At 43.0% G+C, this 18,326-nt stretch overlaps 1 protein-coding gene across 2 annotated transcripts in view; it reads left to right on the top strand.

The window, feature by feature from the left end:
* LOC128748387 (roundabout homolog 2-like) overlaps positions 1-11,397 on the top strand; it is a 93,602-nt gene extending 82,205 nt beyond the window's left edge. Inside the window, exons 20-27 of one of the 2 annotated variants that reach the window (XM_053847096.1) lie at positions 858-985; positions 1,531-1,803; positions 2,744-2,900; positions 4,135-4,401; positions 4,940-5,145; positions 8,922-9,074; positions 9,176-9,433; positions 10,669-11,397. In XM_053847096.1, the coding sequence (XP_053703071.1) occupies positions 858-985; positions 1,531-1,803; positions 2,744-2,900; positions 4,135-4,401; positions 4,940-5,145; positions 8,922-9,074; positions 9,176-9,433; positions 10,669-10,670 (1,444 nt within the window). In that variant the 3' untranslated portion in view covers positions 10,671-11,397. The remainder of the gene's footprint in view (positions 1-857; positions 986-1,530; positions 1,804-2,743; positions 2,901-4,134; positions 4,402-4,939; positions 5,146-8,921; positions 9,075-9,175; positions 9,434-10,668) is intronic. The other variant, XM_053847097.1, reaches the window with a different exon arrangement.
* Positions 11,398-18,326: the final 6,929 nt, after the last annotated feature.

Raw genomic sequence — 18,326 nt, 5'->3', positions numbered from 1 at the left:
ACCCAAGTTCGCTGCGAGCTACAAATGTGGCAGTGGTGCATTCAAAAGACACGGCTGACAATGTGGCATAGCAGTATGTAAATGAAAGCACATGCCTGTGTAACTCCATTCATTCATTATCTCAGCCCCTTATTTTAAAATGGAAATTATTGACGTCATTGTTTGAACACCTTTGAGCAACGACCAAGTCAGCTGTAACAATTCCTCTGGCACGGTCGGAACAGCCTGGCTGGAAAATTCCCAGGTGGCAGCACATTTAGCAAACATATTTGCAGAGGATGCAGCCGGCATGTTTTGCTTTCCGTTTTTTTTTTTTTTTTCAATTTATATCCACAAAGTGCTTGTGAACTGTTTCCTTTTCCTCCTATTGCTGCTCGCAACTCCTACCTTCAAGTGAAGCATGTGTTCAAGACTGCTGTATTTCACCAACACTAAATGACACGGTAGCTCTACTGAAGCACCTAATGGGCTTTTGCTGTCTGCGTTGCCATGGAAACACCGCAGCCGTGTTGTGGCTCTGCCAGCGGCGGTCCATGATTCTCGATTTAAAATGTAAATTTTTGTTGTGCGAAGGCTCCAAAGTGGATTTAGTGTGTGTTTTGGCCCGCCTTGTCTCTCGGGGGGGAGTTACGCGAGCCGGCGTTAAGGGAGAGGCTGAAGTCTGATTTATAGACTTGCCATTTTATGTCTCGCTGTTGTTCATTGTTGCTCGCTCGGCAGGCCTCTCCATAGGCGAGAATATGCTGAATGTGTTTTCACTTCAATTTGTTGACTGCGCAGCGAAGGAAGTGAGAGCGATTGTAAAGATGGTTTTCGGTCTCACTCTGTCCTCACCCCTCCCCCTGTCCTCTGCCCAGTCGTCCGGGTCTGTTGAAAGGCGGTGACCCCGGGCTGCCGTGGCTGGCTGACTCCTGGCCAACAACAAGCCTCCCAGCGAACGGAGATTTAGGAAGTCCGAAGGGCAGCAGTAACTTTGGCCGAGGAGGTAAAAACACAAACAGGCCTGATGCATGGCATGGTTTCAGCGATGCCCGGTCAGACAGCTATGATGTTCGCCCCGTGGTGAACACAGTGACAGGACGTGACACACAAACAAGCACATGCACGCAAATTAACAGAGCCTTCGAGGGTCACACTTTGCTAATTTGATGCGACAAGCCTGATATTTGGCTTAGAATTGTGTTGTAAGCAATTACGTTTTTTTTTTCCCTCTCATGAGCCGCCATTGTGCATTCTGCAAAGTTCAAGTATGTTACGTGTTTTCGAAGCTCAGAGGAGCGCTGGTCATTTCTGAAGGTTAGCGCAGTCTGAACCGCTCCCTCTGGTGAACACTCCATCAGACTCCCACTGGGTCACACACACTAATTATGCTTGTTCGTAATCACTTCCATTCAGATCAAGTCCATCCAGGGCCACATTTTAACCAGCACAGAGGGTCGGAGCAGTAGGGAGCGTTAATGACCTTAAAGATCATCAGAATATCACTCCATGATCCAGCGTCATTCTTTACCTCGCTGCTCTTCTCCTCAGATGTTCTGCCCTCTGCGTCGATGGAGAAGACAGGCACCATGCTGTCCGACGGTGCCATCTACAGCAGCATTGACTTCATGGGGAAAGCAGGCTACAGCAGCCCTGCACGTGGTGCTCAACCTGGCCCCTACGCCACAACCCAGATCCTGCAGTCCAACAGCTTCCATGAGCTGGCAGTGGACCGGCCTGATCCCCGCTGGAAGGCTTCTCTGCAGGCCCAACAGGAGATGGCCAACATGGGATACTCCTTAACCGACAGACGGCCATGCAATGGTAGTGACCAAAGTAACCATTGTGATTCATAGAAATCACTCAGTGACCAGTACTGTACTGTGTTTTCTAAGAACTACTTGAAGTACGCAGTTGAATCACGTGGTGCATCTAACCTAAGTCATATTGAAACTTAGAAGAATAAAGCGTATCATGAGCATTAAAAGCACCCAGCGCGAGAGATGGGTGGGTGGGTGGCTCAGGAAACAGTGTCCAAATTTTCAGAAACCACTAGATGGTGCACTTTTTTTTAGAGATAATATGAGGTTTCATTTACATATTTTCTCAGAGCCGAACAGAGAGTGCCAACTAGTGGCCTCTGAAAATGTGACCACTGTTTCATGAAGCGTCTTCAGCATTATCACAGCGAATTCCAATGAAGTTACTCATCATTTTTAAAAAGGAAGCTCTGCCTCATTAAATCTGTGTTTCAGTTTCTGTTGGAAGTGAATTGCAGTAGTTTTTTTTTTCTCCAACAGATTAGCATTGCCACTGAAAATAGACCCTCTGGACAATACTCCTAATGACTTTTCCCTCTCCGTCAGACTCGTACCCGCAGAGCTTTTCCAGCCTAGAAATGTCACACAATTATGACACATTGATTTGCCTTGATGTTATTGGTAATGGCAGCAAATCTTTGGGAGTTATTTGTTGTGCATATCAGTGAGATTATCTTGGTCACATTTATTATCGCAACACACAACAGTGTATTCAGCTAAATGTCAGGTTTTGCTGGGATGAAGAAGAAGTAGGAGAAGAGGGGCAGAACTGAAGTGCCTTGCTGCAGGTTTCAATGCCTCTTTAAGAAATGTCAGCATTTAGAAAAAATTCATGTGCTGTCAGCCCACAAAATTAAAGGGGAGGTATTTCTGAAGGCGAGTACAAAGATGGAAGTGTGTGTGTGTGCCATTATTGAGTCCTGCTCTCTTTTACCTTTCCTCAGGTGCAAAGGTTGGGAAAAAGAAGAAGGTGAAGGGTGGAACAAAGAAATCTAATGGGACATGTTGGGCGAACATGCCCCTGCCTCCACCACCCATGCACCCTCTCCCTGGAACAGAGGTCGACCTTGACCGCTACCCCCAGGAAAATCACGGAGGAGGGTAAGACGCGCTCATCTCTCATCAGTCTCTTCAGACACAAGCGCAAAAACGCCGCTGCACCTGTGCACCCAGCTCCGGTTCATCTCTTCCACACGCTCACATCTGATGCTTGTATTCAGTTCAGAGGAAAACACTTTCAGCACTATCCATCAAACGATTGGTGACGTTCACCACTTTCTGTATGGAGTGAATTGGATGGGTTTTTCACAATGTCACAAAAGTTAAGTAAATAAAAATAAAAGAATTGCTTGATTTATGATCAAGAGAGTCCACGTGTTGCTCAAGCACCAGCTCTTTTCCCCAATGTTAAAAGTGTCCTTTTTACTGAAGCCCATTCATTCTTTAATTCTCAACTCAATTTCCCATCTATTCCGCCTTAATATCAGATACATTATTTCATGCTACAATCGTAGCCCCCTCCCCAGACAGTTACTCCTGGTCTGGCATTACTAAGAATCAGCAAGTTACATGTCTAAATAAAACGCAGCAGGCAGTTAGATGAGGAAAGCAACCTTCATTCCTCAACAACTGTGCAGGCTCATGGTAAAATGCATTACCTTTGAAACCAACCTTGCATTGGTTAGTGCAGGGCTGGGCTCAAATACCTTTGCCACATTACTTCAGTAGTACAAACAATTTTCAATAGATGAGGCACATTTTGTCTCTGTACACATGAGAGTGGATTTATTTCAATGATTTACTAGAGTGCTCTATAATACAAAGTCAACATTTCTGGCTTTTCCAGCTTTTTAGTCGCAGCCGGTCTAGATATGTGCATGTGCCTGCTTATTTAGACATCATCTGAAATTGGCGGTGTCTCATTTGCAAGAACAATCAGAGGCTGTGTCCCATTTCTCCCCCTAACACGAGCACTGAACAATAGCACTTGGTTTTGAGCGCTATGAAGTTCCCTCCGACGACGAAGTGAAGTGATTGACTTCCTTAAGAATTGGCACTACACTTCATGGCGTCACAATTAAAGACAACATGTCATTGGCTGTTTCCTGCATATTGAGTGTTGGAGACTGGAAATGCCAGCTCCAACGTTTTTGCAACCTCTTGCATCGGCTATGGTTCATTCTGTTTCATTCCTTTTTTCTGAGGTTTGTAGGTGGCACTCTATCTCAAAGTCTATCTTAAAATGGGGTCATTTCTCCATGAATAAAAGTGTCAACTGTAATTTAATGAAAGTGAATGATTGGGGTTAACGCGTGTTTGTGTTTTGGTCCCTCAGGTATGACACCAATAGTTGGGCTCCGGCTATTTCAGTCCCAAGCTTCTGCCATCAGAGTTTGGACAATGAGGTAGAGGAAGACAGAGGGCCCACTCCCCCACTGAGAGGACGAGCGTCCTCTCCTGCTACGTCGTCTGCCGCTCCCTTCTGCCAGCCCTCGTCCTCTTCTCTCAGCTCCGCCCACCATGAGGAGATGCAGTCCATTCTGCAAGCGCACCTGGACGAGCTGACCCGAGCTTACCAGTACGAGGTGGCCAAGCAGGCCTGGTAAGACCGCTGTCCAAGCCGTCGGTTTTAATTTAAGCTTCACATAGCCATTGTTTCGACTCCTCACGAAACAGGTGTAACCAAGTAGAGGCTTGTGCTTCACGCCTATGTTCAGTGATGGAGATAAAAACAGGTTTCATGCATGCCGTTGAGCCAAATCGGAAGACTTGACAAGTACCTTTCAACCCACACTGGGTGGTAATAAGCGGGTTTAGCGCTGACATCAGTAAATAGAGTTGGTAATTATGCATGCATCTCCTCGATGGTGGGATGTGAGCCATCACAGAGGACAGCTGTGGGGGAGATAAGAGGCATGCTGGTGACAGCCCAGCCCATCCACAGCTCCTTTATCCAGCCCAATTACATCTGAATTGTGTTAGCACAACACACAGCAGCACGGGGAGAGTCATCAGTGGAGTGACTGCTGCACCCTCCATATTCCTCTAGATGATCCCCTTTTGCTGATCATTGGCTTTCTCCTCTGCTTGAGCTCAAATTATATTTTGGATTGTTGCCGTGTTTCTCAACACCAATACAGGCACATAAAGAGCAGTTCCAACATGTCCAACACCTCCATCCCACCCATGGACTTCCTGTCCAGCACGTTGGGTTCAGACCTGGGAAAGACGCTTCTATCGGAGGATGAAGAGGAGGAGGCGGAGCAAAGATATGCTGTGGTGTCAAAGAACTCCGGCGGCTTTGATTACTCCTCTGGACACAGCGGGGACCATCTGGAATACTCGGGTAGGTCGACAGAAAAAGAAGAGCTCAAGGCTGAAGGGCAGGTTCTGGTTACACAAAACATACTGATACTGCAAGGGATTTTACATACACAGAGAAACAAAAACTGTTTATGGAGTGGAACTGGATTATGAAAAATGATCATATTCCGGGTCAAAGGATGATCATTTCTGATTTGCTTATGTTTGTTAAACAGACTAGATGGCACTCTCTGCGCCACAGTTTTCAATGAAACCTCACATCATGTTTAACCTGTGAGCTTCATCTGCTGTGCTCTGACTACGAGGCTGCCGTTTCATGAAACCTCACCACAGTTTTTGTGATGAATAAAGATAAAGATGACACCCACCTGCTACAGACAAAGGGTCTCTTTTCTGAACTGGAAGCAGACATAAAGGATATCTCTCTTCATCTCCAGAATTTAATGCACTTTCCCTCAGATGTGAGGATGTGTGGCTTTAGCAGTTTGAGGTTTAATGCCCCCCAACTGTGTTAGGACGAAATTGTGCCCTGTGTGCAGTCTGTAGTCTATTTGCTCACCAAGCACCATTGACATTTATAAGAAATGTATTTCATTTTAGCGCCTGACGACATGGAGTGTAGTTCTCTCTGTGTTCTATATTACTCCAATAATGCACCAGAATATACACATATTATATACATTATTTTTTACAGAGGTTCATATAGAGTGGTTCGAAGGTGTTTTTCATCTGCAATGAAACTCAAAAAAGTAGAGAGCGTATACTTCCAGCAGCTACTAATCCATCCGCTGAGTGGGTGGCAGCGGCGTACAATGCGCAAAGAGAAGAAGGAAGATCAACACGAAATTCTTAGAATGGTCATAATCCACACAATCCTACTCCCGCCACCCCTCAATAAAAAAAAAATCCACTCACACAGTATGTGCAATGCAAATCCGTAACTTGAATAGTCAATATAATTATTTATTTATGTTTAAAATATCATTCATGTGAACAGCTGGAGGTTTAAATGAGAATGTTATTAAATGGTAAGGACACATACACAAACCCCTAATACACATACGCCACTGGCCCGTCTTGTCTAGACAGACTGATACATATTTATCCAGCCTGCAGGAAGTGTGATTGACACTCAAAGGTGGTTAAAATCCACCGCCACCATGGCAAGTAGAAAATACTTTGCTTCACTCACCAATTAAAATTGGCTCGTGGGTCTCCTTATGTCACTGTTAGCATCCTCCGTCTGAGACATGCTCCACTAAAAGCCTCTCCAAGCCACCAGTGTGTCGACATCAAAACCATAACATAGAATATTAAAAAAGTCTACCGAAGCTGCTGTCTAAAATTTACGATGCATTTAAAAATAGGGTTGTGTCTGTCAGAACACTTGAAAGAGTAACTTGACGGCGTCTCCCTCCGGGATAAAAGTGCACCATTTATAGACTCCATTGTTTGATAGGTTTTACTTGAGAATATGTATTTTTTAACGCTTTAATATGGTAGCACAGGGCAAAACACAACCCAGGGAGACTAAAAATATAACACTTCCCATTAGCAATGCAAACATTTACTCACAAGTCGCGTGTCTTTGTTTTTGCTGACACATTTTTCATGTTTTTCTGTCCGTTGACAGACACATGAACAAAGACAGTTTTGTGGAAGGACTTCCACAGGGGGTCCAGTATCAATGATTTCACTCGGACTTTCTTATCCTCATGTTTGCTAAGTTTCCTTTAAATCAGAAGAGCTTTGTAAAGTTTCGTGAGAGTATATCCTCAGATCTTCACATGCTTTTGGTAAACCTATTATATAAAAGTTTAAAAATCGGACATAACTTTTATGATTCTGTTGCCTCATTGAAATGTTAAGGAACTTATTATACTTATATATTCCAACAATATCAACAACAATATCCCACTTCCTTCCGATGACTGGCCGGTAGGGATGTATATTAGGCGGTATCTTCGATACGATGCACATCCCAATACGGGGGTGGTGATGCGATACATTGCGATACATTGCGATATATTGAGATACTGTGAGTTCAGCAGTATATTGTAATATTTGTGAACAAGAGCCAGAGCCATCATTTAAAGAGAGAAACTCAGATAATGTATTATGTAATGCAATACCTATAATACAATATTATGTGCATGAAAATATGTTCATTGTTATGAACCTAGTCCAGTTTGATCTTCAGTTAAATTTCGCAGTCCAACAGAGGAAGGAACACCTCCCTTCATCAAGGCTATAATTCCACTGTATGGAAAAAAAATGTTATTATCATTAAACACGTCGCAAATGCAGTACCATATCCAAGTATTAATGTATTAAATAATATAGTGACTTAAAATATCAAAACAATATCTCAGTATTGTGATATTTAAGCAAGTATATCGATGAATGACGCACTCAAGTATCGCAATATTTGAGTGTATCAATATTTTTTTGCACCCCTATTGGCTAGCTGGCTGGCTAATCCCAGCTACATAGGGAGACAGGCAGGAACACCATGGACAAGTGAGTTGTGTGGGTTAATGCAGCTGTGATGTATACCGAAGCAGTTGACCAACCGCAGACACAGAGTCACTGTCTCAGTCTTGTTGAAGTCCAACAGGTCCATAGGTTAACTCCAAATTGTAGATGAACAAATATCCGAACTCGAGACGAGAGGATGGAAGCAGGAGGCACAGGCAGCCGCAGAACTGAAATGGCTATTCTCAACAGGAAACTCTTGGAATGTCAGGAGAGCCCAGAACACTGCACTAAAGAAAATAATTCTACAAGTGACTGAGAGTTAGTCAGGACCAGCGTAGCAACAGGTACCAGGTGTGAAGATCCTCCGGCGACATGTTCGTGGACACCTTGCTCCTGAAAAATGCCACTGCATCACATTGATCACAGAATTGCCTCCAGCCGGTGCACAGAGCTTTTGTCATATAACAAGGGCGAAAACAGGCAGCTGGATAGCAAGACAGATCAGTACTATAACACAAGGTACTTTTTGTGTCGGTTTCCTCTTGCCATCACTCATTGTGGTTAAAAAAAAAACAACAAACTTTTGTTCCATCTTGTAATTACAAGCTTGGACAGTTTCAGTTTTACCCCGGACATTTCATTTTTCATTCGGCTCAAAACAGCTTCCGGAATTATTCCTTTGAAGTAAAGAATCAATCCACCCAAGATGTTTATTTCTCACCTCAGGGCTGATTTATGAACCATTTTGCCTCCACTAAAACAGATGCAAACTTGTTTGTGCTCGCTGAACTACATACGAAACTCTATTAAGCCTGCAATGTGGGACATTTCCTTGAGGAGAAAATGTGAATTATTGTATTGAGTTTTGGAAATCGCGTCTAGATTTACCACCAACCGAAGGAATGTACAAAGTTTGCATGTATTATTGAGCTTGTGTGTAGCGTTGCAGTGCTAGCTAGCAGGTGGTATTTTCAGAGGAGTCGAACGTGAATGAAAATCTCAAAAGGGTGTAGGCTGGGTAGAGGTGGGGTGTGAGTGTCTTGAAAGTCACATAGTGGGTAGAGCAAATCAGAGTTCTTAGAGTCACTCTGTCATGTGTCGATAGCTATAACATCAGTTATTTGTTGTCCAAGGACGTTGCATCAAAACCTTAGTGTCTCATTATTTCAGCTTGACTTTGTGGAATCGCAACTTGAAAACAAAAGCAGTCGATCAATACGTTTATGTCGATTAGAAGTCACGCAGAGACTTCAGTGGAGTAGCTGCCCACAGACTGGTCCAAACAAGCCATCAATCATAGCTGTCCTCTGAATATTCCAGGTAAGCTCCCGCAGCAGTGTCGCTCAGACAGCCCCAGCATGGCGGACAAGAGTACACACAGCCTTGGCCACCAGAGGGTGCCACAATCTGGCCTCAGATCACAGGCAGACAAGGTTGGGACTCTGCCCAGACGGAAAGATAACCACTCAGACGGTGAGTGAAGGCGCGCAGACGCTCAGTCATTATTCATCATGAAACACACGGTGCCGTGTCTGATCACGATCCCACTTTCACACCGTGGACTCTCCACTCAGCAGCCCACACGCCTGCTGCGAAGCCGCTGCACAGCGTGGGTTCTCGTCTGCACAGCTCGTGGGCAGCTGCGGCACCAGACCCCTCTGACGAGTGCATGGTGACCGTGTCGACGCTGGAGCGTCAGCATATGGCTTCCTGGAGCGGCAGCGCAGCATCTAACAGGGCCACCATGGGCCGGGGCTCCCACAAGAGACCCGGCACAGATCTCTGCCACAACGGCCACCTACCAACCAACAGCACAGAGAAGCTGGACCACTGTGAGTGCACATGCACGTTTCCACTCATCCCAAATGAGCCAGTTTATCATGCATTTGGATTAGAGTGGGTAGAACGTTATTGTACCACCATTAAATGTGAAGTCAGATGAAGAATCTGAACCGTTGAATACATGATACATATACAGCCAGGAAACACGGCTACATAGCAAGAGTGAAGTTAGAAAAAACAAAATCGCCTTCATGGACATCAGGAATTCCATTTGAATCTGATTTTTAAATACATATTTAGAAATTAGTTATTCTTTTACGCAGGTAGACTTTTTTTGTTCTACTGAAAACATGTCAGACAGTGAGCTCAGCGAGTTGTGTTTTTAGCTTGACTCAACTCATATTCCATAAAATCCAGACTATAGAGTGCACTGGGATGTTAGCCACACCCACTGAATTTAAGAAGGAAAATAGACCTTGTTCATGCATGAGCCGCACTGGTCTATAAGCCACGGGTGCAGTGGTGCTGTCTGCCCTGTAGAAAGGTCAGAGGTGCTTAAAAATGCATCGCTTCTAAAGTTGTTTGGTAAACAGGGTCCCGCATCAAGACTGACTGATGAACTTGAATCATGAACTACTCAGATCTGTTTTCGTTCACTAGTCCAAAGTTCCAACACCAACGCATTTGGAGGATGTGAAGAGTCTCGATATTTTGGCAAAATGAAGCTCATTTGTCCCTTGAAAATCCATATATTAGCCGCATGGTTGTGTAAGACACAGCGTTCAGTCTGCGAGAAAAAAGTAGTCGCTTATAGTCTGGAAATTACGGGACTTCAAGTGTTCTGCACAATTTCCATCTGCAATTTTAGCCTCTCCCACGGAGAGAGGAACAATGTCAGTCAGAAATGCAATGAAATAATGCTGTGTAAAATCAACAGTGGCTTTACTGTAGCGTATGAATGTGGACAGCATTTTAACAATAGTCAGATTCTGGTAACTTGCTTAGCATTAGTACATGGTCAAATGGATATTTCAGACTTCTTGCACACCTATAGAAAAATGTACAGTAAGTGATGCTGCAACCAAAACTTGGCCTAAGATTTTGCAATGTGGGTGGGTCCACATTTTAAGCATAGTGTCCTCAAAAAATCAGAATGTGACATTTTTGTGGGGCAAACCACTCAACGCACCAGGAGATTCCTGTTGAAGTAAAGTTGTTACTCCTTTCATGGCAGGAGGTTACTCAATTCATTTTGCAACCAAGTCAATACTTCTGTGTCTTCCAGAGTTGTGGTGACACATCATCTCCTGCTGGTCCCAGGACTCCAGATTTTCCTCACTAGAGTGCAGAACGACAAGGAGATGAAAAGAATCAAGGGAAGCTGCAGATGTGTAAATGTCATGTACAGACACGGACACTTGTCTCACAGTGTAACTTTGACCCCCTCTCTTCGAAAAAGAGTCGACAATGTGTTATATGTCTGCTTCTATTTCCTGTCACTTGATGTTCACGCGGAGGCGATCGAGAGGAAACGTCACAAGACTTGTGCAAATGGACTTGCAGAATTTGTACATAAGTTTTTTAATGTTATCTTTCTGTTGCTTTGCTATGCAAGCCAAACTCTGACGCAGTCTCTCTTGTGATTTATTACTGTGAATCTTTTTTCATTGATGCTCAAACTTTGATGAAGCTACTGTATCATTGTACTTTGCACAGAGTGTTTTTTGGTGAAAAATAAGCACAAATTGTCGGCTAAGCTGAGGAGGAGAATCATTTTGGCTGGGAGGGTTCATCTGAAGTGTGGATGTAAACTTTGGCTGCAGTTGCTCAGATATTCTCATATTCACGGGAAGCGCGTGGATAGATTTTACAGCTCACTTAACACGACATGGACTTGAGCACTATTTACACCCGGACGAAAACAGTGAAATACAGTTGGAGGGGTGGATTATTGAGGCCAACAATACTTTGACTTTATTATATATTTAACATTTCACTCATTTCAGTTGTGTGCCTGTGTATGTCATATATATATATATATATATATATATATATATATATATATATATATATATATATATATATATATATATATATATATATATATATATATATATATATATATCCTTTCTCGCTTTAAAGCATGGGAAAATACACAAAAATACCAGTGCTGGCAGAGATGATCATATTTGGTCAGGTCTCATAGATTCAGAAAATGCTTCTCTTTCTACTTTTTGCAGCAGGTACCATTGAGGTGTTCTCTCTAAGGAATTAGACATACTTTTTTCTGCCAATTCTGGTGCGCAGATGGATAGCAGACCTAAAACCTATTCAAGGTCAACAAGGGAACAGTTATAGGTAGTGACGGATTGATGAGGTTTCATGAAACAATGTCCTTATTTTCAGAGTCCTCGAGATGGCACCAATGGTTGGTTTTGAGTCACTGTTTCAATGAAACCTGACGTAATTTTTCAAACCAAGAGTGCCTCCGACTGAGCTCTGAATACAAGGACCATTTCAGGAAACCTGTTGGATATCTGCTGTTTCCACACTCCCGCGTCACATCTTTCCGACCTCATTCCTACTAGCTAAACATTGATTTCTCTTGAAAAGTTTTTGCAACGTAGTGTTTTTCACTCGTTTTGATTATGAAAGACATGTGCCCCCATATTTAGTTGTTTGTGTGCCACTATTTTGATTTTGAACTTGATGTAATGAAAGGGTGATCTTGGAGCTTTTGACTTTGGATAAATGTAAGTTAATCTCACTTTTGATTCATACTCAGACTCCTGACACAGACTCGAGGTTTCGCAGAATCGCTTTAACAGTTGCAATACCACACAATATTCATAGTATCGAGAGCAAATATGTGTTATTATGGGTATGATTTACTCCACTGCCACTCTGTGATAGACAGATAATATAGTGTATGAATAACAGCTGTTTCTCAATGACATGATACAAGTGCAATATTTAAAGGACAGTGAGGGAAGCAAAAGCAGCCATGTTGATGCCTTGCAACTCTGTGGTGTCGGATTCATGAAGACGCATATTTTTGTGTGATGTTTAACATCTCAGACACTTTGGCTCATAGCAACAATTCATTACACATCTTAAAAAGATGAGAAAAGTTGACGACACATTTTCAAGAACGGAGAACCATCGTGCTACAGCAGCGCCCTCACTGCTTTTTCCTCGACCAACAGTCCACAAATGGCTCCCTCTGATCGATCTGTCTTCAGGAATACACAGCCACAGTCTGTCGGCCGGCTCTTTTCAATCCTTCGATGCAAAAAATAAAAACTGTGTGTAAAAAGCAGCCAAACTCTCATGTTGTCTTTGATACATGTAAATACACGGGGAGGTTGTGCAAAAATTGTGGAGACAAAAGTCTGGCATATATTTTGCTTTCACAAGCAAGAATTTGTGTCGGTGCGTCCTTCCCCTCAGGAATGTCAGGATGCCACGGAATATAAAATGGTTGCAGGCGTGTTGAAGACTCGACACGTCAGATTTTCTGTCTCCTGCCTGTGACACTGATGTTCCACCTGCCGAGGTCTTTTATAACCTTCTGACTGGTTGAAATAAGGTTGAGACCCATCCAGACACATTTGAAAGCCAATGTGGGAATTTGCCGACCCCGAGACTAACTCAAGCAAAGAGTTTCGAGTTCCACATTAGTCAAGACTTGTTGACACTACACTCTACGCTCTGAGTGGAACCAATGGTGTGGATAGAGGATTTCTAGGATGCCGCCAACAAAACAAGGCCTTTCTTTCCTCATCAAGAGTGGAAGAACTCTGGAAAACACTTTATTTTTGGGGGACATTTGCTCCAAAGATAAAGAAAAAAACATAGAATGAGACGCGGTTCACCTTTTGCGGCTTCGCTGTTTCACAGATTTATATTGACAGTCTCCGTGCCTCGTCTCTGTACAGCTTGCCAAATTTCCGTTTGCAACTTTTCTCAAACCCGACAATGTTGACCAAACGCTCTGCACCGGCAAAGGCACCTGAGGACGCGCCCAAAAGGAAGAGGACGATGCTAATTATCGCAGAAAAAAGTTAAACTTCTGGACATGCTGGAGGAAGTTAGAAGCTATGTGACTGTAGGGCGCCATTACGGAATAAATGAATCTATAGTGCGTTCCATCGAGAAGAAGGAAAACAACAATTATACGTGAGTCACAACGTGTCCATCCTCATATTGACTACATTATTAAAGGTTTTATTATTACAGTATTTCTAAAAACTATAATTTTATTTGTTTTAAAAATCCTTGGGCCTGAAAACAGGTTTTGATCGTTGGTTTTATTCTATGGTACAGTATTGTATAATAATTGTAAAAAAAATAAAGCAGACTACTTCACGGATTTCGCCTATCGCAGGTTATTTTCGGAACGTAACCCCCGGGATAAACAAGGGTTCATTGTATATCTCACCCTCCCGCTGGTCTTGCATGTAATGGCGGTGGCACCAATGGCAACTCCCTTGACTAGAACAGTCCACTGCCTTGACACATTCAGAACATGTTCCACAGAGCAGCCAGTCAAAAGGCGGATTTAATATTTGAGGCTGTCTGAGACTAGACCCAGGTGCAAATGAGTGCTGGACGACAGACACGGAGACGAGATTAAATTAATGATTGAATGAACAAAGACGAGGTTTGACACAGACAAACAGGAACAAGGAACGAACGACGGAACCAGAACACGGAACATGGATAATGAAAGCAGAGACGAAGTAAGAAGAAATGAGAACTAAAGAAGCTGCTGAAAACAAAATCAAGCATGCAATGTCTTTTGATATATTATATTATATATTAATATTATATAATATTCGAGGGAGCTTTAGCGAGAGAGGAGAGTTTACCATTGGAACACAAAGAAACCATCTGGCGACACACGCTGGCATCGAGGAGTTGGTATCCTTGGAAGTCTGATTACCAAATGCACTCCAGCTGTGTTGGTCAGAAAGCTGGAGACATGACAATGACAATACAAACATGGAGAAACACAGACATGACATATATATTTATTTGCAAACCTCATTATCGCTCTTCTGAGGGTTGAAAACATCAATGCGTTTGCAGGTCGACCTGAGTTGTAGAACAGCGGTGACATGCATCTGAGCAGAGGTCTAACGCCACACACTCTTACAGAATTTAGCCCCAACATTTTACTGACAGAAAATGTTCTTGCGCCATTTTATTTCACATAAACTGCTTTGTGCAATAATAAAAAAAATAATTAGTTTTATCTAAATCCATTATGAAATCATTGATATCAATATATGTGGCACGGATATCTAGATATAAAATTTTGTCCAGCCAAAATCAGATCACAAGTGTCGATCTACCACTTGTCCAGCAAGAGGTGGGAAAATACCAGTGGAAGAACAGTGGGGGAGACAGCAATGATGCAGCATATAACATAAACAGAGCAAGATTTGATAATGACAAGTTGATGATATGCAAGTCAAAATGAGAGAAATGGCAAACCAAATGAAAACACACAGAGGAGAGGAAAATGCAAAAACAATCATTGTTGAAAACAATCCTACATAAGTTGTCCCTGATATTTTCTCAAATAGCACTAATGAACGTGGAAGCAAAGGAGAGACGGCTACAGTCAGGGAGGAAGTAAACGAACAACGAGAGGACAGAAAAAAATGTGAGTGTGACGATACACAGAAGTACCGCTCACCACTGCAAGTCACTCAAGAAAAGGGGCAAAAGCGCATTCAATGATGGAGCAAACACCAGAGGAGATAGAAGTGATGGCAAGAGCAAGGAACACTCTTTGCCAGGAGAAATGCCAACATCAGGAAGTATTAAACTTGCTCAAAGACAAAAACTCTCCCTCACAACCGTTCTATCTATTATACCAGGGTTTTAGAGTGATGGATGTCACAGATTAGAGAAGTTTTACGACGCAGAATGTGTCAAGCACAAGAAAAATCACTGAAGAAAGTGACTATAAGTTCAATTACTATTATTAAAATTTTCATTCTGCCCTTCTGTCAAGTTTTTGATGTATCTTCAGTGGATTGAAATAATAATAATACTATTCAATACTGAAATAGTCTCTCATCAGCATCAGGGTGAGAAGTTCAGTCAGCGAATCTGTGCAGGGCTGCTCAAAAATGTGCCCTTGGGTTGGGTTAGCAACAGCAAGTGATGCGTCGATGAGGTGTCATGACACAGTTTTCACAGACCACCGGATGGCACTGTCAGCTATAAAATCATCATCATCATGATCATTTCTAAACCAAGAGCGCCATCTAGTGGTCTCTCAAAATTAGGACACTGTTTCATCAACCCTGCAATACTGCTTTGTGATACCTCATCTACAGTACCAGCCTCGAGCCATAGCACTTCAAAATAGTTACTCCTCCCATTTAACTCAAGCTATTCACGTAAACAACAACTCAGGAGTTGAACTGTCCATGGACGTTGTGGAAATCTAACTGTCGGAGAAAGCAGCAACAGCCTTCAATAGTCACCATGTTGTTTACACTTTCGAGAATGTGTTCATTTAAAGCTATCGGCATCTCTGCAGCTTAAAACCGCCATTACAAGGCGATAACGTACCCTCCAGCCAGCGTGAGATGTTGGTGCTTCGCCGAGATAACGGGTGTTGGATAAAAAAAAGCTGCGAGCGCTGCAGTGAGGGTGTGCATGTAGCCGATCTCAGTATCTGAAGACAGATAGGACAGGGATTAGGATTGTGTGCAGACGAGTGCCACCAAGTGCAATCTACCATTTCAGCTTCAAATCCGATTTCTGCTTGGGGCAGAAAAAAAGGACAGACAAATGTGTCACTTCTGCACTCACATGTATTTTGGAGGTCCTGTTACACAGAGTGACCCACTCCCCCAGACACCCTGCAGCCAGTGAGCATCATAAAGGATCTTCCTTATTTACCTTGCGTGAGAATTTAATGGAAGAATGGAAGCTGTATGGGAACCCACTGGGACCAATTACAGGGGTCCACCAGTGCAAATGGAGACATGGCGCTGTGTCACGGAGATTTGGCCTAATATGCCGCCAATTTGGTTCTGTCGTCGCACTCTGACTTTACTCAGTGGAGGAAGAATCGCTTTACTCTTACTGTAATTTATGGCCGGATACTTGCTCTCCTGGCCTCTGGAGGACAGTTCAGCCTCAAGCCTCAAGAACGAATCAACCAAAATGTTCAGAATGAAAGTTGTTTCCATCCCTGTTCTGCGATGAATCACAGATTAACAAATTGATTTAGCTGAAGAATGATAGGAAGAGAGTTGGTTAGACCATCAGCAATCCCACCATCAAGCTCATATTAAAGACTTGTCTACAGAGATTTGTTTCCACTTATGTTGCTCCTGCAAACAAGACTTGTTTTTATCTTCACTTACAGCACTTTCAAGGCTTCACCCTCACATTTGCTAAAGCAGCCTCAAACCACCTTTAATGTAGGTGATACCACTGATCACAGCCTTTCCAGTGAGGTTAGGTTTTATTCAGTCTGAATAAGACTGAAAACCAGAAAAGTCACACCACATGAAATGAAATCCACACAACGTGATGATAACAATCACCAACATGAATTGTCATTTCTGCACATCGATGGACCCTGTGCGGTTAGCAGACCCATTTCAAAATAATAACTATATTTTTAGCTAGATACCATGCATCTCTCTCCTCCCTCCATTGTTGTGTTTACATTTGTATCGCTGGCTCAAGACACATAAGTGACCCTCATGCTAAAGTGTGTGACGTCACACCCCTGAATGCGATAGAAGAAAGCTATTTCGTCATCTAATGGTAATGTAGTGACTATATACTGTATATTCTACAGAGGGAAATGGCATAGTGGCGCCCTATGTAACTTTTATCTCATTACAAGGAATGAGATAGCAACGCATTAGAGTACTTGTTACTGAAAACAGGGTCTGGGCAACATGTTGTCACGGGCAACTAGCTGATATCAAAGCACTTATGACTGTGAACTTTTTGAGAGAAAGGTCCAGGTGATGACATCCAACACTCCTGCTGCAGTGTTTACATGTGTTGCATTCACTGCGTACAGTGCTGACATCAGCACTGTCGCGTTTTAAAAGCTGGCGGACTTGGGCGGCGGCCATGCCGTTGCTGTGTGAATTGAACACATCGAAGCATTGAAGCAAAATGATGGCGGATCATTTTGATTCCAACTGCTTGTAAATCGGGTATATAAAAAGAGCACCACAAATAACCATCTTAGACCACTTTAGAGTATTGCTTCGAAGTCCGTGATGTAGTTGCATGTTTGCTCAAATAGGTCATGGGGTCTGCTGAGCGATAGAGCTGGGTCAATGAGGCATCATGACACAGTATTGCAGGGCTGATGAAACAGTGTTCTAATTTCCAGAGGCCGCTAGATGGCACAGAAATGTTGTGTTGTTTCTTTGGATTAGCTGTTCAAGTCAAAATATTTTACAGCAGATACTGCCATCAGGTGGCCTCTGAGAATAAGGACACTGTTTCATGAAACCTTGTTAACCCTTCAATACTGTGTCATGAAACCTCTGGGATAACCGAGATAGAAAGACCCTGCCATGGTGTACATATAGACAAGCACACACCTACAGACAAAGTAGAGTCATCAAGTTGTTTTTGGAGTGTGGGAAGTAAGTGGAGTCTCTGAAAGAAGAAGCCCATGACAGCACAGAAGACTTTCAGGCTCAGGTAGTTGAGTGAGTGGTTCTAATCCCACTCCGTCCCACTTGCCATCTTGGTGTCCTTTGGCAGTAGACAGTGTGTCTGGGGCATGAATGGATAATAGTTTCTGTAAAGTGCTTTGGGTGTCTTGCAGGGGTTTTCAAATAGGCAAGCCATGATCACTAACCGGAATGATTCCAAATAAATTGAACCTGGTTCTTTCCACAAAGTGTATTATGTGAATGGTTGATCCAGCACTCTCTT

The sequence above is a fragment of the Synchiropus splendidus genome, chromosome 17, assembly GCF_027744825.2.
Source record: "Synchiropus splendidus isolate RoL2022-P1 chromosome 17, RoL_Sspl_1.0, whole genome shotgun sequence".
NCBI classification, from domain to species: domain Eukaryota; kingdom Metazoa; phylum Chordata; class Actinopteri; order Syngnathiformes; family Callionymidae; genus Synchiropus; species Synchiropus splendidus.
The sequence above is the reverse complement of the archived record's forward strand: the minus strand, read 5'-3'. Positions and strand labels throughout refer to the sequence as shown.